General features: G+C 36.6%; 2 protein-coding genes across 2 annotated transcripts; both read left to right on the top strand.

Moving 5' to 3' along the window:
- The first annotated feature begins 433 nt into the window (after nt 1-433).
- On the top strand, nt 434-9,415 carry LOC139736138 (ganglioside GM2 activator-like). Its single transcript, XM_071646869.1, has 6 exons — nt 434-491; nt 3,619-3,684; nt 4,112-4,263; nt 6,237-6,450; nt 7,351-7,546; nt 8,726-9,415. Exons 3-6 carry the CDS (start codon nt 4,137-4,139, stop codon nt 8,816-8,818), a joined length of 630 nt encoding a protein of 209 aa, XP_071502970.1. The 5' UTR covers nt 434-491; nt 3,619-3,684; nt 4,112-4,136; the 3' UTR covers nt 8,819-9,415.
- A 4,884-nt stretch (nt 9,416-14,299) lies between these two features.
- Nucleotides 14,300-20,596, top strand: LOC139736130 (uncharacterized). Its single transcript, XM_071646862.1, has 6 exons — nt 14,300-14,521; nt 15,475-15,624; nt 16,539-17,552; nt 17,979-18,238; nt 19,171-19,234; nt 20,179-20,596. The coding sequence occupies exons 1-6, from the start codon at nt 14,308-14,310 to the stop codon at nt 20,316-20,318; spliced, it is 1,842 nt and encodes a 613-aa protein (XP_071502963.1). The 5' UTR covers nt 14,300-14,307; the 3' UTR covers nt 20,319-20,596.
- The last annotated feature ends 4,255 nt before the right edge of the window (nt 20,597-24,851 follow it).

The following is a 24,851-nucleotide window of genomic DNA, read 5'->3' as shown; positions in this document are numbered from 1 at the left end:
TTGAAATGAAATTAAGCATCACTAGATTAGCATTTCACTATCATGACACATTATAATATGTTGTATTAATATATCTGGGAGGTGACCATAATTGATGCGCTTTGAGTTAGACTGTCCTTACATGCTATAGAATGCTTATTTCCCTGCAATATCCCTATTTGCGTTATATTATTGAAAAAGTCTGAAGTTTCAGGATCATTTTCCTATCACAGCACTTGTTCGAAATCCTATTATCATAAATCGTGAGAAGATTTAAAAAATGATTGAGGAGGCATGACTTACTCGCTTGTGGTATCACTGTATAAAGCTAATAATTATGTAGTCACTGGAGTAATTATTGTGTCAGAGAGAAGTTTCATGTCACGTGATCGGTGAGAGGTGTGTCCGTATTTGAAGGAAGTTATAAAGTGGCCAGTGCGACAACGCGTTTCAGACTGGTTAAAGGTGACGCCTGCAGCGTGTACACTTCCACAAGGCCGCGGCATTGCAAGGTAAGCCTGAATGGAGTGAACTCATTCACGAGTAGTCCTAAATAATTATTATGGACTATGATCCTCTTCATTTACTATGTTTGGATAAAAGCTTGCTTAATTGTTTCTGTGGATTGGGGGCATGATAGCAGGGGGAAATGATGTTATAGGCGCTGGTTTGTTTGTTTGTTTTTGTGTGGGAGGGGGGGTCCCTTGTAAGTCGTTTTTCCCCGTTCTTAAGCGCTGTTTGGATAGGCAATCATGTTCTTGTGTTCAGAGAGACCAAATGAATAACCAGTGGTCTTGACAAGTACAAAATATCTGTTCAATGATAAGACTTCCAATAAGAGTATATAAAATTCCGAAATTTGTAAGGCAGGTGTTGGATGGGATCACTTTGCAATTTCTACCTCCATTCTAAATGAAGAGTTTGTTCGCAAAAACCATAAGTCCATTTTTGAAGATTTTGAAGTATGGTCTCTGTCATACAGTACAAAATAATACCTTTTGAATGGATTGATCACTACATATAAAGGTACATTTTTGAAGTTATGGTCAAAAGAAGCAAACATTTTCTTACTGATTCTCTTTATTTTTCTTGACCTTTAATTGCAAATATCTCCATTTGGCAAATATGGACTTATCGGTTTTTGCAAACAAACTCTTCAAATATCCTCTATGTTAGGCTTGTTTACTAGCGAGGAACACCTTCGGTTTGTAAGTTCTAAATGCTTCAAACAGGAAAGGCTCAAGTCTCTGTGTTACTTATATACCCCATAGAACGATCCTAAGGATGAGATGTTATGTGTTGACCACCATGCATGCTGTGTCTTTTTCCGGCCTGCGGTGCAGTGAGAGTAGGCCTGTAAGATCCGTTCTTCCGTTGTCAGCATGGTGCTATCAATCATCTAATATCAACACAGATACCATAAAATGAGGAGAAAGGGATAAGGTGACCAAACTTGGGACAATTGTTCACTTAAACAAGTGGCAATCAGAAAAGGGCAAGTGTAAATGTAATCTGTTTTGTAAACAATACATGTTTATTAGTGAACGACTACAAAATATTTATTGACGATTTTATTTTCGTACAACGTGTGAATAATAAAAAAAAAAAAAAAAAAATACTGGGTGCGAATTCCATCGTTCTATTTACAACCCACCCAAAACCTCTTGTAGGTATTTTACTAGTTTGTCGTGTGCGTAGATTATTACTGCAATGTGTAACGCAAGTATACATTTAAGGTTGATTTGAAATGTGGTAACTGCTATACGGTAACAATCAGTAGGCGATATTGATCTTTCGGCAGTGGTAAGCTACTTGTGTCCCAATTCAACAATTAGAAAACTAAATCTAACTCTTCTGCGATGAAAGTCCAGTCTTGATTAACTTTGATTGACTCTTGTGATGTCACAATGGGTTGTTTACTTTGTTAACCGAACCAAGTGTTATGATCTATTCTTGATGACCCTTAAAAGTGGAACAAAGTCCTACGGACTTTTGGAATACAAACAGGTCAGAATGGCACTACATATGAGGCCTACATCATGTAGGATATTGTTGCCAGATGTACATGGTTAGACTCTAATCTGTCATTGTGCTCAGAGTCGTAACATTAGTGCGTGACTGAAGTTGATGCAGAGAATAATCGCATGTGAGTGAAGTTTGAGCTTCTCAGTATAGGCCTACTCATCAAAGCTGCACAAAACGGATTGCATGTGTCTGTGATGCAGGTGTTCTGTTTACACATTCACTTCTACAAACATTTCTCTACCTGTTTATGACGATTTATGCTGGGATTGTTCCAGTTTAAGGCCATAACGTCAACTGTGTTTCTTCAACATGTGCCGTGCTTCCACGAACGTTCTTCACTTTCTCTTGCCAAGTTACGGATGGAATTACATCCATTGGCACAGTATCGATGTTGTATAATCCCGGCTTGACATTCCGTAGAGCTTCATTTCAGAAACTTCGATATATCGTGTCGAGATCGGTGTTAGGTATACATTGCTGGGAAGTTGCTCTTAAAACGGGAAGTCATGGCTCAGTTCTTATCAATTATGTGATTAACTGATGGTTATGATCCTATAAAAAAATCGATCTGTCTAAATGTATCTCTAAATGTAAAGGATTTAGCTTTTGAAACAGGATGCTTATCATGAACGTTATTTGACTTAACTCACTCAGTATAATATCCAATCGTGATTATCACTCGGATACCCTGTGCATAGGCCATCCTATAGACAAACAGTGAAGAATGGTGTTGTAGTGCTAGAAATATGTCCGATAGAAATGTAATAGATAAAAAACGATAGAAATTTGTCCACTTGCAGGTAGAAGAGATGATATCATATAGCTCTCATTCTTAGATTGCAGTGATTGCAGTGATATTAAATTCTAAATGAAGTTTTAATTTCTTGATTGTTGATGTTCCACAAAGTAGGTCAGGGTATTTGTCAGTATCCTATCTCTATTACTCGTTTTGTAAAGAAGACGTAAGGGCGAAATGTTAATTGGTTATTATAATAAACCTAAATATGAAGTGAAGAGAACCATGAGACTGAATTGCTCTTTGTGGACCAGTGATCATTGCATAATGATGATACGATATGAAAATGTCCCAGTGTCCAAAAGTTAGGTATAAGCATGGAGGTAGACGTGAGGTATAAGTTGCACGATAGAGAAAACGATAACAGCACACTGAAATGATCGAATGCTGAACTACTGCATGTTACATTATGGACTATTGCAAATATTTGTTTAAAACAGCAATATCGTAATGTTGATCTAATCGCGTGACTTTTGGCTATAGTCAATCAGAGTGTAGTTTTTCATTTCTGGGAATAGAATGCGTAGGTTCCGTAACCAATGCACAATCAACAGTGCCTCATTTCCTACAGCAGATAAACTGCCCCCCCCCCTCCACCCACACACACCGACGCACACATTCTTAATGGCCTCAACATCCCAACGATCAAGGTCGTGGCCACTTGGCTAGTCTTCCATTATTAATTTTGGGGAGCTTATATCTCATGCCTATCGTGCCCTGGTTTTGACCCATCAGCTTCCTCTTCCCTCTCCCTTTTCTTTGTCCATTGTGTCATTCATTTTATGCTTACGTACCTTTCCTCTTTCCTTCATTACAAGGGAGCTGTCTCGTGTGTGTACTTCGTCTCTGTCTGTCTTGCTTCTTTGCCTCGTTTAATCAGTTTTGTAAGTACGCTTTTTTATGATGGGTCTGCAGACTACAAGCTCTGCTTTTTAGCAGTTCCCTCCATTTCCAACCATTTTTTTCTGGACTTGTCTTGAAATGTACAAAGTTGTATTATTGTTCATAGTTTGTTCGTCATTGCATTGTTGTATCATCAGTATAATGTTGTAATCACAATGTGCTGGAAATGAAATTTTACGAAGCGAAAAAATCGGTTGCATTTTCTATGAACGCTATGTAATCTGCTAAATTCATCTGTAGGTCTATCATTGGGTCGGTCAGTATAGGTCTGAATCTCACCCTAAAACAAAGCGTACAGAAGAAGAGCAGATCAAGATGTGCCAATACAATTCATGGTGACTGGTCATACTTGTCAAAATCACTGTAGAATGATTGAAATTCCAATTTGGGTCATTATCACCGTGACAGATTACTTCCAGACCAAAGGACCACGATGGCTGGACAATCATCTTTGTTGCTGCTCCTAGCAGCGATCACCGTTTCGTTCATCGCTGTCGATGCGGGAAGATCTTCCAGGTCGACTCGAGGGCTTTCTACCTTCAAGGCCATAGACTGTGGAGGTGAGTGCACATTTGATTCGATTCTATGTTTGCATTTAGTCATTTTTTTTTTCAAATGGTATATAAAACCTAATATAATTGACCAATTCCAATGACAAAGATATGAGACATGTAGTCTGAACTTCAAGGCGAAATAAAAAATCTCTGTTTGTTCACACACACACACACACTCAAAATAAATTTTCATCTATGGTGCAATAAGTTTCAAATGCTTTTTTTTTCTTCTTTACGGGTTGAAATATATCATAGCAACGTTGAAAGAAAAACACTACGGAATAACCTCAGTAGGCCAAATCAAAAGCATCTTCTGGTTGTGATTATAACACACAAACTCCAGCTCCCTTTATTAAGATTATAATCTTGTTATTCATTATGTGCTAGGGTTAGTTGGCAATACAATGTGCTTTCATAGCAACGCAGAAAAAAACACAAAGAAAAGGAATTAAGAGCACCTGGGTTGTTCCTCCGAACTTGTAATTTTCTTGTAAGCCTAATACCAAAGATCATTACTAAGAAACTCCACCCCTGCAAATGGGGGCTCGTCACCCCCACTTTACTTCATCATTACATCTTAAAATGGCAGTTGGTATTAATTGTGGTATGCATGTATTAAGTCTAAACCCCAAACCTAAATGTCTACACTGAAATCATCATGTGCAGGATTGGTATAACACACCATTAACAATACTAAGCATGAAGTTTGACCAATAAAGCCTTATGTAAAGTGATACAGATGATTATGAATGACAATGAATTACTAATAATACTGATGCCCGTGCTGATAATCTAGTGAAAAATATAGGTTTTCCAGCCCAATTTCATCAGATTTGCATTCCAATTAATAACAGGGCGTTCAAATTCAAGCGATTTTGGTCACTGCTGTACTCTCAAGATTCATTTTAATTCTTTGAGTATTCAATTTCATTCCTTGTCATTCCTTTTAGATTTTATTTCATTCAATTTAGAGAGAAATTCATTCAATTTAACGACTCAAAATTTACATTCGCCACCTGGATAGACGTTCAAATTCATGCCAAATACCAGTTTCAATTTCATTTATAAGAACACAACTCCGCACTTTGAACGTTTTGACTCAATCAACATACACACCTTTTACGGGCCTTTTTTCACTGTCATACGATTGGATGATACAATTTCATTGTCATTTCAAAGTCTCGTTTAATTATCTTAATTGTATTGGATGTATATCTTTCCTGTCAACCTTTCTGTCACTTTCAATACATCCCTAACAGCATGGATGTAACATTTAGGACATAGCGATATCCCAGAATATATTCACGATGATCTGAGGGGTCCTACTCTCTAAAAAAAAAATCGAGTGAAAATTTTCACTCTAAAAAGAGTGAATACAAAAAAGAGTGAATTTCGAGTGAAATTGGAGTGAATTTTGAGTGAAAATGCTCATTTTCACTCATTTTGGAGTGACGTCAGGGATCACTCCAAAATCTTTTGTAGCGGAGATAGACAATTTCGATTCTAAACCACCAAGGACAATATTAGTGCCGAAATGAAATTGTTTGTTGTCACGGAAAATGATTGTCACTTTATCGTCCTTGAGAGTTTCCTTGTCGTTTGTGTTTTTGTGTACGATTTGTGGTTAAAAAAACAGAATAGCTGTTCCAGATAATTAGTTGTTTATTAAAAGCAGTTTCCAGTGATTCATCAAAGATGAGTTTAATTTTCCCTTCTGATATGTAAACAAAGAATACTTTCTCAAGAGATGTACCCATTGCAATGAGGTCTTTGATATGTGAGAGATATTTCACTATCGATTCACTGAATAATTATGATCATTATTTCGGAACAGGTTCAGGAAGACACCAAGATAATGGAAAAAAGTTAAATGTTTTTGAGTGATGCTGCCTCTTGGCTAAAAGTCAACAATCTCTCTATTTGTTGTATCGAAAAGACTTAACACACACATCTCAACCTACTTTCCGTACACTCCCAAGGAGCCAATGCAGCCATTCGATTCAACAGAATTTCGCTGACTCCACGTCCGATCATCCTCCCTGGGATCATGAACATCGACTTCAGCGTCAATGTCAGGCGCAATATTTCCCAAACAATTACCGCTGACATCGAGCTATCCCGCAGGATGGACTTTGGTTGGCTGGGACACATTTGGATTGACTTGATATCCGCTTGCACAGCGGGACAGGATTGGTGAGTTGGAAGAACCGTCGAACCACATTTTTATTTTTTTGGTGAGAGTTTTCATCGTGCTTGCATGGTGTGACGAAGTGCTTGAAAAGATGATTGCAAGCCCCTTCGAAGGGAATTCTCAATTTCATTGCTGATTTATTGATTTGATTAAGGCAAACAGTTTGTTGAGATGATGTGATGGTGAGAGGTGGAGAAATTAGAGAGAGACAGAGAAGAGAGTGTTAGGACATAAAAAACGGTTACACCTCGTTATTCCGAAGGTTCTTTAGTCCGAAGATTCGTTATTCCGAAGGTTCGTTATTCCGAAAATGAAATAGGGTTTGTTATTCCGAAGGTTCATTAATCCGAAAATGAACTAAGGTTCGTTATTCCGAAGGTTCGTTAATCCGAAAATGAAACAAAGCTCGTTGTTCCGAAGATTCGTTACGGACCCTATATCACTTCGGATCAACGAACCTTCGGAATAACGAACCTTAATTCATTTTCGGATTAATGAACCTTCGGAATAACGAACCCCATTTCATTTTCGGATAAACGAGCCTTCGGTATAGCGAACCCTATTTCATTTTCGGATGAACGAACCTTCGGAATAACGAACCTTCGGAATAAAGCCACAATATTAATGTTCGGATTAACGAACCCTTTTTCATTTTCGGATTAACGAACCTCTAGGTATAGGAAATTTGTGTGTTTCTGATTATCGAACCTTCGGATTAACGAACCTTCGGAATAACCAACCTTCGGAATAACGAACAGCACAAAAAAACAACAACAACAACAACTGTCGGTGGAACTATAAAAAGCAATGAGAAAGCGACAAGCATAACAGGGGCATACAGAGGAGATTATTAATAGTAGCAATGTTAACACTGTTACTTTTTTGTCCTTCTACACCAGCAGCAGTCGAAAAGACTTGTGTGAAGAAATGAACCGTTACGTAGCCGCACGGGGATGTCCACCGGAAGCCACAGGTAACGGCATCAACTGTACATGTCCGCTAGAGGTAGGCTCGTACTCCACTCGCAGCGATCTGCCCTTGCGATACGAATTTCTGGAGAGCAGACTGCCTCACGATCTCCTTCTGGGTCTCATGACGGTAAGAGAAATAGTATCTGTTGCAACCATGCATGACATTCACTAACTTGATGCTTCATTTATCCCCATGCCAACGTCCGGGGGGGGGGGGGCACTCATTCCTCTGTGTTGGGAGGGTTAGCTACTCGACGACGAAGTTGATTATGAATAGAGTAATACCAATGAGCGCCTCGGTAGAACGAACTAAACAGAACAAAGAAAATCTCATAAAAATCGGACCAAAATAAGAAAGTTATCATAAAATATCCGCATGCTTTGGACATGTTTTCACAGGGTTATCTTATTAAACACGATCACATCATTGTACAGGTTAAATGATCAGATATTAGTGAGCCTTAGATCTGCGATGCTGATCCAACCACGCGGTTATTAGGCAAACTTTTAAAAAGAAACATTATGCTCATATTTTGTAACATGTTCCCCAGGCACGTCATAAACAGGGCATAAACCTCAGCGTCGATCTAAAGCTCGCTACTGTCTTACCTCATTGAATGCTTCTTTGCCTAACAAATTTTTAGAATAATAAATTACATTTGATCAATTCAAAGAAGAACAAAAAAAAATATGTAGGCCTTCAGTATACGTTCTAAGTCTTTAACGGAGCAAGGATGATCCATTTTCTGCAAACTGTGACTGTGTTGTTTATTTGACTGTATATATATACACTGTACGTCGTGTAGGCCGAGCTTCCATCATAATGGCTAAGTATATACGAAAGGTTTTCCATCATGTCCACAATAATTGTTGTCACAAAACTCTCTAGAGTAGGCATGTAACGCCAACGCATGCCAGGAACCATTAAGCTCTGGTAAGGGATGGTTAGGAGTTGTTACTGTTACATAATTTAACTTACTTGGTATCCTCTAATCAAGACAGCAAACATTTCGGGAACTGCAGTCTGAGACTATTAACTAAAGCATTGTGTCTAAAAAAAAATCTGCTTTTCCGAAGAGGATGGGTATGAGATGAAGAAAAGAAGAAAAACAAGAAGAACAAAAAGAAAATGGTGTCAATTTGATTTCTTCACTTTTATTGTATATTGCGACATTTGTATTGTGTGTTCATAATACAGTCATTATCAGCAAAAGCACGATCCGAAAGGCTCGAGTTATATTTGTGATGAGTACAAATATGGCTTGGTAAGACCACAATTCTATTCTTACACTGGTTGATATTACAGGGCAGGTACCGAATGCATACTTCCCTCTACGACGGAAACGGAGAGAAAATTGGGTGCCTCAAGCTTTATTTCGGCGTCGAACATCGCAATTAGCCACCAAGCGTGCTTGCCAATGTCCAGCCATATTCGGACTCCTATCACAGAGCGACAGTTACTTCATTATTAGAGAGGCCTCTCAGTGACTAGATCAAGTAGAATGAAAGTATCTATAAATGTTTGTTCCTGCTGCGAATAAGAATTACTCGAAGAATAATACAATGTACTACTTTATCTAATGTGCCTGAAGATGAAAAACAAAATGCAATGAAATACATCACAGGCTCATTACATACCCAAAGTCTAAGTGTAAAACACATACTTGTGAAAGTTTAAAGTACTCATAAAAAGGCAATTCATGATATAAAATTGGAACGGCTATACGTATGCGTAGAAAGAAATGGATACATAGAGAATGAGGGAAAGAAATAAAGAAAGAGAGGGGGAGATTGGGTGTATCACTTTTTGTGAAAGAGGTTGATTAATTACAACTGCTCGATGATGCTTTTGTTTCATCAAATGTGGAAAATTGGTGGTAAAGTAAGCAATTGCTGCTCTCTGTCTCTCTTCTATATAAGTTGCCTATTTTCATGGGATCATAATGGAGGACCAAAATAATATTCTAATTCCGATTATTTTACATTTTCGTTGTTACTGTTAAAAAAAAAGAAAAGATTATTTTACGTGCATTATACTGTGAACTGGCAAATTTTTGGCATTTCAAAAATTAACTTTTACATTTCCCGAATTATTTTTTTCTCCACTTAAGTATTTTTTATAGTGAATGTTGTAAGATAGACGAACGGTATTGTTATTTAAATGTAATTGAAAGGTATATGGCTTAACGATGGGTTCTTTTTCATGGAAAATAGGAAATAATAAAGTGTTGTGCACCAGATACTGAATGTGTTTGTGACGAGTTTGTGACGGAAAATGCACAGAGTAGAATCATTGTGTGTGATTTGGTGCCTGCAAAGGTCAGGGGATCTAAATAATGACTATGCGAGTGTGAAAGTGTGTGTGTGTGTGTTTATGTCGATAGTAATGGGTTAGAACGTCAGCATCCATACAGTTTTATGTCGAAACGTGTAAAAACATGCAAAGGCTTACCTTTAAGGTATCGGTAAGATGATAAAGCTTGATATAAGTGAGAATAATCTCATCTGTTGATTGTTACTGTCATATGAGTTTAGGATATTCTCTACCATTTCGATAGGCTACTATTCGTGTCCTACATGCAGCTGCTGAGCATAGTGATAATAAAGTTCCAGACAATATCGGCTTGTACTGCCAATAAATCATAGGCCTGTAATAGCGCACATAATCACATAGACGTACCTATTATATACTGTATATATATATATACATAGGGTACATGCAGGTAATATGAGACTATTAAGCTCATTTGCATAAATGGCATGAAGATGCATACAGAGAAACCCATCAAACTTTGTTTTTGGGAATTAGCAACTATTCATCCTTCCTTTTATATAGCATTTGCACCAATCAAATATTTTTGTTGACAGTTAATATGCAAATTATGACATCATCGCAGAAGTCTCATATTACCTGCATGTGCAGGTAATATAAGACTGTGCATGGTAGACATTGTGTCAATGTTGTAATGACAATCTTATGTCTTAAATTCATGAGTTTTTTCTATTGGTGTTGTTTGACTATTTAATTTTGATAGATATCATATGAATATTATCTAAAACTGAGAAAAATAACACAATTTTAAGCCAAAATTGATTTTAAGCATGAAACGCAATTTTTCGTGTGTTTGTACACAAATCTCAGAAATTCTCAAATTTGACGCCGACATGAGATTTCATTACCGACATGAGATTATTACGTAAAGGTCTTTTACTTTTATTTTTACAAAATAGGTATCAAATGTTGCACAAAAGTTCAAAGAAAAAAAGATAATCCTGATGGGCATTTTATTATATTTTATTATTCTTTTTTTTTGCAACTGAGCTAGGCCTGGCCTAAAGTAGCTCAGTTGCAAAAAGAAAATTGATAAAAAATAATAAAAACCGCGGAAATATCACACAAAACGTTGAGACCCCAGTCTTTTATGGTTAAAACTGATTGTGAATTCAAATGTTTGAAGTAATCGTGTACAGTATCTAACACATATAAAATAACACTTAAACTGAAGATTATAGCACACCAAATTAATTGTGGCATTAATTTGGAAGCACCCTATCTAAAGTACACAAATATTAATTTACATACATGTTCATATAGCTGTGTGTTGTACTTTGTGATACATTTTTTATATACTTTGAATATAAAAACTGTCAGAGAAGAAAATGGGGTATTTTGATGTTGGCTTCTATCTAATTAGCAAGTCACTTGAAATCAGAGATGTCAATAAAACCTGTCCGCCATATTGACGTCTCATATTACCTGCAGCTTGTTGGGTCTTGTTGGTCCCCTTTGAAGCCATATAACACATATTTAGTACAGTACATAGACCAAAACACACTTTCTTTGGTTAAACCAATCAATGAGCTTACGTAAAATGCAAAGAATTGATTTCACACACAATAACTTTACTTACACCAGTGTAATTGGTGAAATGTCAAATCTTATATCAAGGCTAAAAAATACTGTAATTTTTACATATCTTTTCAGTATTTGGTGATATTCTCACCAAACTTTCAGTCAGCGAGCAGGAAAATCATCAAGAACTAAGCACAGTGATGATATAAAATTATAGATGGCGCTATATGCATTTTGGAAGTGGTTCAGGTGGAGTAATAAGGGTTTTTAAGTCACGCGTGCCATATTACCTGCAGTCTCATATTACCTGCATGTACCCTATATATATATATATATATATATATATATATATATATATATATATATAATATATCTGTGTGTGTGTGTATGTGTGTGTGTAGATGTCACCGAACAAGCCTTATGACAAAACTCTTATGATAAAGATGATCTTCAGACAGGAGACAGTAATGACCCGAGACGCATATTTTTGCTTAAAAATGAAATAGGAAATAGGCCCTATTTATGCACAGTCAAAGCAGATGACTTCATTTTAGAATCTCATATTTGGACCCAGTTAGAAGCTACAGATCTGAGCACACACAGACACACACAGACACACACACAGACACAGACACACACACACACACACACACACACACACACACATACATATACACACATACACCCATACGCACCTATATACATACGCCATCATGGACAATGGATACCGGATTCCGCTTGCATATTTATATCGTCACACGTGAAGTAATACTGATTGTAATATCTTGTATTCTACCAAAAGCAATGTCAAGGTTTTGAGTCTATGTTTGCTCTGATCGAGTTAAAAGCCAGAAGTCGCAGAAACAGAAGTCAGGTAATGCAGCATATATTGAGCAATCTGCGAATAATTTACTTGCATGCAGGATAGTGAATGACCGTCAGCTGTGGAGATAAAGAGGTATATCAAAAACAGATTACAAGTTTAAAGATCATCTAACAATTTCTTCAATTTGCATGACTCCCCAGTCAAGGGCTGGTGTCGCTGCTCGTTTCTCGCGTCATCTAGTAATCATTAAGTGGCACTTTCGCGTTTTTATACACATTGCATATCATAAATACACGGGCACACACACAAATATATATATATATATATATATATATATATATATATATATATATATATATATAGATAGATATGTATGCCTAAATCCCGACACGGGCAGAGAGAGAGAGAGGGAGCGATGGGATCAGATGTATGAATTATGTATTTCAAACTTTATCACAGCACATAACGTCTTTCTTTCTTCTTTTCTACACATTTCATACATTGATCTCCTTGTTAAAAATAAACATCAGCGATTCAACAGCGTTTCGCCTCTATTTACGCAGGACAAACAAGGTTATTATTATTTGTTTAGTGTTATTGACTCTGCTTTCAACCTACTCCAATCGAAGCTAAATGGCGTATCGTTATACTGTACAGCGGAGCGGAGCTGCGGCAGCCAACAGCGTGTGTGTATACGTGGAACGCCATTCTCAACTTGGTGGTAATTTGAATATCACCTTCGTCATTGGGACGCGTACTTGGTATACCCAACATGAGTGCATACTGGTATGTGCGCCACGAATAGCTTTAATAGTGTACGCCAGCGGAATACTTGGTAAACATGTATGCCACCAATACCGACCACACACGGAATTCGCATTACCACCACCACGTAAAACTTTAAACCCGAGAACACTGTGTGTGTGAATCGTGGTTTGCTGATTTTCTTCACCTGTTGTTCTCGTCTTCTCCAAAGTCTAGAGCTCATTGCAAGGGTGCATTGAGGAAAGCTGAAAAAGGTAATGATTTGCTTTGACTTCATATTTTAGCATTCCAATGTCGAAAATCTGATAAGTTGCACATAAACAGCGTTGCAGTAACATCGTTTAGGAAAATCAGCCCAAATATAATTCACGTGTGGCATTGGCAGTGTGGTACGAGATTAGATTTTTTCTAAGTCTAAAGTTTACTAAAATTTTATGTCAGTATCATTATCGATGTAGGAATAAATACTAAAAAAGGCATAACTGCGGTAATAATGTGAAAGGGTATATGATTTAGGGTAATGACTTATGACTGTGTGAGGTTGGTTTTTGGGGACAAGGCATCACAAATACAGGCTGCCATTTATTACCAAAGTAATGATGAGATAATATGTTTGCTCAACTTGAATTAATTTTCATCATGTGAGACTATGGAAAAAGTTTAGGGTTACCCTTAGCCCCGGGGTGCTCCTTATATATAGTTATACTATGTTGGAGTTTCACGTTCAGGCTGGTCACAGTTGGGTTGAAATACCCTGTGAGTTTTGTGTGGTCATCCCAAAACAAACCCTTTCCATGCCCACTTGAGTGTAACGAGGTGAGAGCCCCACACAAAAGCCATTCACATGATACAGAACAGAGTGGATCACAGAGATTTTAATCCCTATTCATTCCATAGATAGGTTTAGGTTAGCTGTGCTGAATGTCTGAATGGCAAAGCATCCAGTATTTAGGGTATTTAGGGTTAACCCTGTATGGATCTGCTGTATACTTTCTGCACAACGGAGGCAGCCCATCTATTTTCTGTGCTAAAAAGAGCTGGAATACTCATTGTACCTACCTCATCAATGCTGTGTGATTCATACATTGTACCTGAGCGTTGCTGTGCAATTCGTCTTTGATAATTAAGTTCTTTCTGCGGCACGTAAAAAGTCTGAGTGTCTCACAAGCCCCCCTGGTTAATTTTGAGTTGGACGAGATATAGCTGTGATAAAATCAGTTATATTAAGAAAAAAAGAATCGGTCATGACAGTAGCAAACTATGCATTAAAACAGTAAAGAATGAGTTGAGTGAAACAATAAAAGAAAATTACATGTATGAGAAGTGAATATACAGTAACAGAGTTTAGAATAGACCCACTTTTTGTGATTAAGAGTAGATCTACATTGTACAGTGTATCTTGCATGCATGCATTCTTTATTATTGCAGGACGTGGATCAGCAAGATGGCTGACTGGCTGCCTGCTATGTTAGTTTGTTTCCTTCTGATGCTGGTCATACTGGTATCTGGTACCCCAGATGACCAATGCCGCTTTGTCTTCAAGGAAGATATGATATTGAACGTGTCCTTGTCGTCTGAGCGAGGAGCCATAGTGAAGTATGACTTTCATGCTCATGACAGATTTCAGTGTGCCGAGGAATGTTGCTCAGCGCCTGGTGGTAAGACTATCAAATATGGTACCCAAGTTTGTGTCATGTACTTTGGCTCTGCCCTGGGATACTCAAAATATCATTAGATTAATTCAGATAAAATACTAATGACTCAAATCTAGTGATTGGTATACAGTGCACTCCCGTTATAATGAACACGATATAAAGAAATTCAAGTTACAATGAAATTAAGATTAAGGCTACAACATTATTGGCTCTATTTATTTTTATCGTTTATAAATAAATATGTCCAGTTATGACCAAATTTCTTTACAGTATAAGAAAGAAAACTGCCTGTCCTAAGGACTTCATTTTAACAGGAGTCCACTTACCAAAAATGAGTTGGTACGTATGCAAGAAAAAGAGTTTTATTGTATTTTAGGCAAAATGTCATGTGAAAGTAGAATTCATCTTCATGTACAATATTTATGGGAGTGTATGGGACATCTTTTGATGGCTATATTTGTACATCTACTTCTGTCACCTAGTGATCTTAGCATAGGTAATGAGTGATGTGTGTACATTTGCCATACTGGCAAATGGAAGTGTGACATGCAATAGTTTTGAAATAATATTGTATGAAATAACCAAAATACACAAAATATCTAATAGGTCTTTTGGGAGCTCTGTGTAGCAGAAAGAGATAGCCTTGAGTTTTTAGCATTTCCAATTTGAAACTGAACTGGAAGTTGTGGCACTATCTCCAGGATTTCAATTTGGATGTTTTACTTTGCACATTTCTGTACACCTTTATGAGTTGATTTCAGGAGCAAAGTTTCAGGATGCAGTTACCTGGTACTCAGGCCATTAAAAGGAGAATTGTTAGTAAAAAAATCAGACACGCCCCCAAAATACTCTCTAAAATCAGTACCTTACAGCATTGCCAATTTGCAAATGTTATTTCCCATGTTCTTCATTTTGATGTGATGTCCCCTCCCATTTCTCTCTGTTACCTGTTATAGATTGGTGCTCATTGGCTTTGTATACCATCAGTGACACAGATAAAGCCAACTGTTTCCTGATTCAGTGTGTTCCAGATTTTTCAACTGAAGATGTGTGTGTAAGAGTACACAGACATAATTCTGGCATGTTTGCAGTGGAAGTAGCACACCGTGAGTAGAGATGATTTCTTTCAGCTTTGTAATCCATCTGTTAGTATTGTGGGCCAATTCTGATCAGAGTAGATCAGAATTTGCCCTTTTCTTTATACATAATGGTACAGTATGAGCAAAGGGAAACATAAAAATAATAAAACTTTGAGACAGGTGAATGTTTTTTTTTTTACTCAGAGCCCCTTCTGAGCCCAATTGTATGACAGCCTTTGATTGCTTGAAACATTATTCCACTTGTTGTGACTACCACATACAGTTATAGTCACTAGAGTTGTAGGTTTTGTTTGTTTTTTGTTGGTGCTATGCATGTGTATCAGGTTTAACAGCACTCACTACAATGAGTATATCTGCAATAAATATGTCGTGAGTGTCTTTATAAGTAATCAAGACTAGTGAAATGCACTTTAACCAAAACAATTGATAGTCTCTTTCTTATGCATGTTTTAAAACACCTGAGCAATATCATCAACAATTTCAGAAACAAGATTCAGTGTTTTTTGGGATGTTTTAAGTACAACTTTCTGTATATCTATCCGAGGTAAATGCAATCTTAGGTAAATGATCTTTCTCAGGGAAACATGAATTGATTTAGCAAATATTCTTTATTTTTAATTCATGTCAGGCCCAAGAGGCAATGCCTTTCTCTTATTTTTCATCTTTACTTTAGTGTTTGAGATATAAACACATTTTTATTTTTGGCTATTACAACAGAATTTTTGAAAGCACACATGCATATAAAAAAAAAAGTCATGACATTAATTTATGCATGGACATAATATGCTTGCTCAGTTATTATTTGTTGCTGTCATCCCAGGAGAGATATTATCTGATATTTGAAACTAACACAATGTACTTCATTCCCCTGCTTCTTCTTAATATGGTTCGCTTCTGCATGCTTGACCTTTTCCCTGTAGAAGAGTTGGCATATTTCTCCGCTGATAGTGAGGTCCAATCTATTGCAGACTTTCTTCGGCCTATTGTAGGACCTCAAGTCAAGTCCAATAGAGCCTTAGACTCCAAAATGTCACAACTTCTTTTTCGTAGAGTAAAGAGAAGTGGAGACTTACCCTCCTCCAAGCCTTCAACTCATTCACCTCGGTCAATGTCAGCTTTTGTGCCTTCAACAGCTCCTCAGTCTTCATCAACAACTTTCCCTACAACTATATCTACAACTCCACGGATGACACCAATGTCTCCATCACAATCTTCATCAATGCAAACAGTGCCATTGCCATCAAATGTGTCACCAACATCTCAATCACAACCCTCAACAACAGTAACAACACTCTTGGCAACATCTACATCATCACCACCACCACCATCATCATCATCACCATCATCATCATCACAAGATCAGTTATCTTCCTCCACCTCATCTCAGCCTTTGTCATCTTTACCTACTTCCTCAATGACCACCCAGTCTGCTGCATCAACCACACCTCCCAATTTGCACACCACTTCTGCTATCCCACTGTCATCATCTACTCTAAGCAAGTCTTCTTCCTCGCCATATGGTACAACTACAAAGAATACTTTAGTAGATTTAGTCACTATGCTTTCGTCATCTGCCTCCCTAACTAGAGTTACTTCATCTTCTACAACATCTCCTAGTGATGCCACAACCTCTCTCCATCTCTCAAGAACCAAATTTCCCTCCACTCCCTTGACAACACTACAATCTACTCCATGGGTATCCAAACTATCTGCCACCTCTTCTTCCAATTTAGCCCCCAATTCTATGTCAACTCCACCACACCCACATTCTTCTCTAGCAGCATCCCATGACATGTCAACAGCTCCCTCTAATGCCCCGTCATCTGGGGGCAGTGTCACTCATACTGGTGGCAGCTCGACTGGAAATTCTGCCAATGAGGGCTCACTAACTTCTTCACTAACATCACCATCAACTCCAGTTGACCAACATTCAGGTATTAACCATAAGTCTTCATCCATTGAACAACATTGGGGTTCTTCATACAATCAGTATCAAATGCCCATTTGGGGATATGATCATCTGCGGAAATTTAGCTATGCTACAAAACAAGTGCTTGTCAATATCATATAACCTGAAACAGACTGTAAAATCTTACAGGTAATTTTGTACCGTCCATTATTTCAAGAATACCTTTGCAGTACAGTTTTCTTGTAACCACATCATTGAATGTTTCTTTCAGTTTTACTAGTTCACAGTGATGTTCATCTTGCAAAGGAATTCCCCTTTGTTTTAATTGATCTTCATATAGTATGTGAATTTACCTCAATAACTAATACAAACAAGAAGTACAAGTCTGTCTTGTCGATTTTGGTGTATGTGTTTGCCCATAAAAATTTTTTTGGTTGTAATATATCCACAGATATAAATCAGCACTCAACATCTGTGCCACGGCCATCCAATCCACTGTCTACCCAGCCTAAACTGGCTACCTCGGTACACAGTTCTACAGCTGCCAATAAACAGGTTGATGTGACTCCAACAGAATCAGAAGAAGGAACTGAGAAACCTGTCACAATTCCTTCTTCCCTATCAACAAATGGAGGAGAACAAGAACCTACCCATAATGGGACTTGGCCTCAGGAAAATACTGAAAATAATGGAACAGAGAGCTCTGGAGAGGTTGGTGTACTTTTCCAAGCTTTGATATTCAGCAAATAAAACATTCCAGATTAGCAATAGTGCTGTTTTCTTTTTATGTTTAGGTCTGGATACGAAATGTTTCAATGTAAGATTTGAAAAAAAAATGCAGCAAAAGCCTTTGAGTACCACACATTGGAAGTTTGAATTGATATGAATTATGAATGTGTGGGGTTATGGCAATATGTATTTTCTTTTTTTTATTTTTTGTGTGGACACTGATAAATTTCCTTTTCGTGTGTGTGTTTGTTTGTTTTTTGACACTGATAAATTTCCTGGAAGTTTTTGAATGTCCAATGAAGTATCACTTGTGTATGTGAAAGTGAAACCTACATGTTGTACATTATGAGACAAAGTAAACCAGATACATGAGATTTTAGTTCTACACTGCAACTTTTGTGTCTTGTTGGCTTGCAGATGAGTCAGGAGGTTATACATTTTGTACATTAGTATACAGGTTCACAGTTTTTCCAACGTTGTCACCCTTATTTTTCAGTTTTATTTATAGCAAATTACTGGTTCAGCCTGAAATTTCCCCACAACTTGAAATTGACAGAAACAAATCACTTTCTTTTTTTCTATATCTGTCTATGTTTTTTTATGTGTGTGTGTGTGTTAAACAATTTGAAATATCACATTTTATACTATGAGTATGCAAACAGTATTATTCTTACTGAGAAGTTTTGATTTTTTTAAATCAATTTTGTAAGCAGATATCAGAGCTATTTATTGTTCTTAGGGATTCATTTTGTCACACCTACAACAATTGTAGAGATACCATTGATTTTATTATTCCAATGCCTTATGATATCATTTTTGTCATTTGTTTTATCTCTTGCAATATCTATTGCAGTACACAGTGGCTGTGTCTATGTTGTGTAAAGTTTAGACATTTTGTGATTATCCTTCTACAGGTGAATGACAATTTGGGTCATGATGAAGATGTCATCTATGGGAGGGAGACAGTTTCACAGACAGGTATATTTCCAAATCTTTTCACACTTTCATTTGGGAGAAATCATTTTCATACACTATTTTTTTTCTACATACAGTTTCAAGTTCAACTGTTCTTTGATAAAGCATCTCTTGGTTCATTACTTGATAATTGTATTGTTCAGCAAATATTTTTGTGTGAGCGTATGGCTGTTTTCTGTTTTCTGAGGATAAAATGCTCAAGCAATTAAAAGAAAGGTCATGCCAAAGTATGTCAAAAATGACTGTGGGTCTGTGGGAAGAAGTTACATCTTGTTTATGACTGTCTTCCTTTTGTGACTTTTTTTGTCACCTTTTTTAGTGTATCTTTCAGAATTCTGACCTGTGGATAAAAGAAAAGACAGGGAAGATTTTACACATTGTATGTATTCATCATCATAGGCTGCTGTACACCAATGACTAACACTGAGTTTGCTGACACGGTGTAAAGTTAATAAGGTCAAGCCAAGAAGAAAGCAATTTGATTATCGGTTCACCTTTTGACGCTCTCATCGCTGTCAGTTACTGGATTTTACAATACCACTGATAGTATTAAGAGGTTTTTAGTAAACTGTTATATAAATTCTTATCAGCTGCAAAACTGTTTATACAATTAGCGTGCTTCCGTAAGAATTCTATGCAAGATATCGTTCAAACAATTACCTCAAGTCTGGTGGTGATGAATGCCACAATGAGAAATATTGTCCCAATGTCCAGAAAGTTGTCATTAGTGGCAGTGTTTAGAAATTGGTTAGCATCCATTTCACAAAAGACTAATATAATCATGTAATCGTATTAGTGGAAGTGGAAGTGATTAAAGACAAAATATATGTACCAAATCAATATATTTCATGTGCCAGACAATCTGTTTATGTTTCATTGTATTTTAGTTTGCTTGACTGCCAGATTTAACTGACTGACTATAAATGATTGTCCATTTCCTTCCATAGGTATCTTGATTGTGACACTTTGCTTTGGGATCATCTTCTTCCTAACTGTAACCGTAGTTGTTACCAAGAGATGGATGGATGGATACCGAAGGCGAAAATACAGCAAAGTTGACTACCTCATCAATGGTATATACAGTTAGGCTCATCGTTGATAATATTGGACCTCCTGTCTTCCTCCCTGCTAAATATGGTCTCCTTGATTATATCCCAGTTACTCCATTAAAACATCAATGAAGACAGTCCTGCAATGATTAATATGTAAAATGGTTCCTTCATTACCTGGCTTTACAAATACATGAATGCAGGCATGATTTACACCTGTCTACATGTGAAAGTTGCATGTAGATTAAACGAGAGATCTATTTCATGCAGTTGCATGCAGAACTTGATTCAGGAGTGTCAAATAATATGTTTATTGTAGGGTTTGTTTGTTTATGTGTTTGTTTGTTTGTTTTTGCGTCTGTGACTCCAGTGTAGATTTATACGTATAATGCATTGAATAGAATATGGCTGTAATTGATGTTCTTGTTTTTGTTTCTTGTGCACTTAGAAATGGAATGCTTCTTTAGCTGAATTGACTGTGTGCTACTGAATATTTGGTTTCAATTCAATACATGTGATTAATAACAAGTTTGATGGTCTTTTCATTACTATCACTGAAAGAAAGCAATTAAGGTCACAATATTGCCAATGAATCTCACAAACATAAAGAACAGATTTACAAATCAGCCTGAAATAATCCGCTTTATTTTAGCTATCAACTCGATTAAGGTCCGTGTTTTAGAAGGTATAATCATGTACATTGAGTGCTTGTCAGGGTTGCAGGATTTTCTGTGTGATTGTCTTGCTTAGGATATAACATATCTCATGCCTGTGAGTCATTGTAGGCATCATCTAAACCTTCCAGTAGTCTGCTAGTACACAATATCTATTTTATTCATCTGCCTCATTGTAGAACACTTGTAGACCATGTCAGCTATATGGAAATTGCTGCTTTTAAGCTTGCTGAAATCCAGTGTTACAAGAGAGAATCCTGATATTATTTTCACTATCTCCAGCCTGACCAATTAAAAAAAAATCCTTCTGGGAACCTGGTATACCAGGTTCCCTAGCATCAACTCATAGATGGAAACTTGGTATACCAGGTTCCCAAAATGTACACAGGGGTGGCTGTTTATTTGTATTATGCTGACCAGAAAAATGACTTTGATCGAGAAAGATAAAAGTTTCTGCTATCAGTACCTGTTTGTCTGTATCAAAACTGCACATATATTTGTCTAATTTACGTTTTCCAACACAGGTTGAATACTCTTGATTCATTTCACTGCAGCATACTCACCTGTCAGTGTGTAACGTTGCTATTCCCTACCCCACCCTAAATATTTAGGGTGGGGTAGGGAATAGCAGTGTTACACACTGAGAGGTGAGTATGCTTTGTTCAATTTTAATACGATGCTCACTGCTGAGTACTCTTGTTTTGCTGTAAAATTGGTATGAAGACGTACACTACATAGCAATAGAGGCTGAGCTCACTAGATTGTGACTTTCACTGACCCCATTTGGGTGCCCTTGTAATGTATAACAAAATATGTTCAAATTCATTGAATTCTTCCGTTGAGATGTTTTCATTGCAACTGATTGCCAAATTGCCCATTGTTGGGTGGCTCAAGTAGTTGACTGTGAAAAGGGGATATGTGTAGCTGTTTGCTTTCTCACAGGCAGATTACCAACCTGTCCATATTTGGTTAATGGGCAAAAAGGATATCATTTGGTTGGCATTGAAGGTTCTCAGAATTATGGAAGGAATGGGTTAACCAACATGTGTATATATGTTTTGATTGTGTTTTGTGCTGCAAATACTTGATATGATTATACTTAACTTAGGAGGTAAAAATAGAATTATGGCAAAAATTCAATGAGAAATACTTCATATGTATCCCTGCCAGTAAAATTAGCTTCTTTGAAATAAAGGTGTGAAAATCATAAAATCTAAAACTCCTTAAATGTGCAACTCTTCTCCACAGTATTGGTAAAAATGTCAAAATCAGAGAGCTCAAATAAGATTATACCTTGCCGTTATCCCTACATTTAGATAATAGCATACTGCACGAAGAAATGTTTAGAGAAAATAACACTTCAACAAAGTCGAAGTGTCTTGAGCACCTCCAAGCACCAAGTAAAATAATGTGATACACTTGTAGTTGTATGTTTGTGTTTTAAGTTGATTTTATTTTTCTCCATTGAGCAGGAATATTTTCAAAGTACATCTCATTTTGAAATGTCATAAATGAAAATCTTGACTTGCTTCTGAAATGATTTGTAAAAGATCCTTATAATATGGAATGCATCTTTGGTTGCTTGTTTGTTGTTGGTTTTTTTTGTGGGCTAATGTATAATATTCTTTAGATATTTTAAATGTATTGTGTGTACTGTTAATGTATTGCATTTTTATTTATGTATGGGAAGACACCATGAAATTTCTGTTCAGAGATGTTAATTTGAATAATTACCAAAACTCTAATCATCAAGACACTTTCTAAGATTTGTGAATGTGATATTAGAGGTAATGTGTGAATACTGTGCTAGATTTGTAAATATATGTTGACTGTGCGTTTATTTAAGAAATGCCTTTCATTACAATGCTTTTCAGAATTCATGTAGTAGTTGTGATTACGTATGTGTATATTTTGTTAGTGTGCCAAAGGGTGTAGAGATATCATCGTATATATTTGTGTCTTTATATGGCCAAAGGGACATCAGTCATAATAATGGTGAAGGTGTTCATTTTCATGTAGCATTCCACTTGCCAGTGCATAGTTTTATCTGTCTTCCATTAACCTGCATACAACTTGTCTGAATTCATATTAATATTATTTATTGCCTTGCCAAGAAATTGATACCAGTGGTGTGCTTTATATCAAGCGTGACTTTCTTTATTCTGATTTCTCATGAATACAGAAAAAAAATGAAGGTCACATGATGGTACGAAAGAAGCTGTGATACAGCTTTTGCATGGGTATAATTCTGAAAGTGCACTTATATGTATAAAGAACAATTGTTGTTTGTTTCATTTCCAGAGATTTTTTTCTTCATTTTTACTATTTATTCTTTGGCAATCCTCTAGTCTACCAGGGTAGCTAAATGTCAACGTAGAGACTGTGACCTGAAGGCGTCCACAGCCAAGTGAATCAGTCATTTTTTTGTGTTTGACTACTTTACCAGGATTTTATACCTATTGTGAGAGAAGCGAAGTCAGTTCTTTTATGTGCATAATCATTATAGGGTATGACTCTCCTATAACACATGGGACCAGCATCTTTATATTTCCTCTAATTAGACTTGGTAATGAGGATAAAATGCCTCACTAGAAGATGCTGCTACCTTCCATTCACTGTCAGGAAAGTTATGTTCATTTAAAGAATGAAGCAAGCATATGCATTCAGTAATGCATAATAAGCTACAAAAGAAGTTCCAGTGAGCCCATAATGTTAGGCTCAAGTTTTCTAAGTGTGTAGAAGGTACCTAGAAGCTGATATCTTTTGGCTTGAGGATATTTCTTTCTGGATTTCCCCTCTATACATTTCAAAAAAATAGTTAGGTTTTACTATGTGTTCTGACTGCTTACAGAAATAATGTCTAGTACACACTGTGAAAGAGGGAAAATGGTTCATTCAATTGTATAACATGGTCATGAATCCAATAACAGCATGATGCTATGTCTGCTAGTTAAATCCCATTGTTATTTACAGGAATGTGCCTTGCCGCCATAACATAGTAATCATTGTAGTCAGTAGCAATGTTTTCTTAGTTTTAGTTTACATTTTGAGGGACATATTGTTGACCTTTGGACACAAACCTCTGTATAGGGCGGTGATGTTAGCAAAACCAATAATTTGAGGGCATCCATTAAAAAAATGTTCTATCATGCCCCAAGGAGAGAGAGAGAGAGGGGGGAGGGAGAGACTGCCTAGTTCTTTGTCACTAATAATCATATTTTAACAATTTAAACTTACTACCTGTGTGTTGCTCTTTTCATCTACTAGTACTTTGGTTGTATGATATGAGGTTTCATATACCTTTTTTTCAAGGTGTTGGAAATTATGTTTCTAATTATATTTCATGACCAAGTTCAACAACTGTGAAATTGTAGCAGTGATGTGAAACCAAACTGATGTAAAATCTTTAGTTTGTGTTGGGTTTATCCACACTCAATATCTTTCAATATTTATCTGAGTTTGAAATACATAGATATCTCTGTGTGCAAGCCACTATTATTTCAGTGATGTTCTCATCCTGTTGGTGTAATGTTGGCTTGTCAGTGCAATTGTGCAGCAAATGTAATTTATAAGGAGAAAGTGTATTTTATGTTTCATATTTGTAACAGCAGAGACATAGTTATCTCTGTGAAGAATGATAAGGAGGAATAAATGTTATCTACAATATATTAAGGACAAAAATGTTGTCATGAGCATGATATGTATATGATGATGTCATTCAAAGTACTGCACTCAAAGACTCTACACTTGTTTGCGACAGCACTGAATGCATATGCATGAATCTAGTTTGTTGATAGACATAAAGCCATATTAGTAGCTCATATTTTTCTTCAAAGTACCAATTCAGTGGGCCAGTTAAAAACAATTTTCTTGTCATGAATCACATGGCTTACACAT

The sequence above is a fragment of the Diadema antillarum genome, unplaced genomic scaffold (assembly GCF_040938485.1).
Source record: "Diadema antillarum isolate AM-2024a unplaced genomic scaffold, OU_Dant_1.0 seq00000624_RagTag, whole genome shotgun sequence".
Lineage (NCBI taxonomy): Eukaryota > Metazoa > Echinodermata > Echinoidea > Diadematoida > Diadematidae > Diadema > Diadema antillarum.
This window is presented reverse-complemented; position numbering and strand designations above follow the sequence as displayed.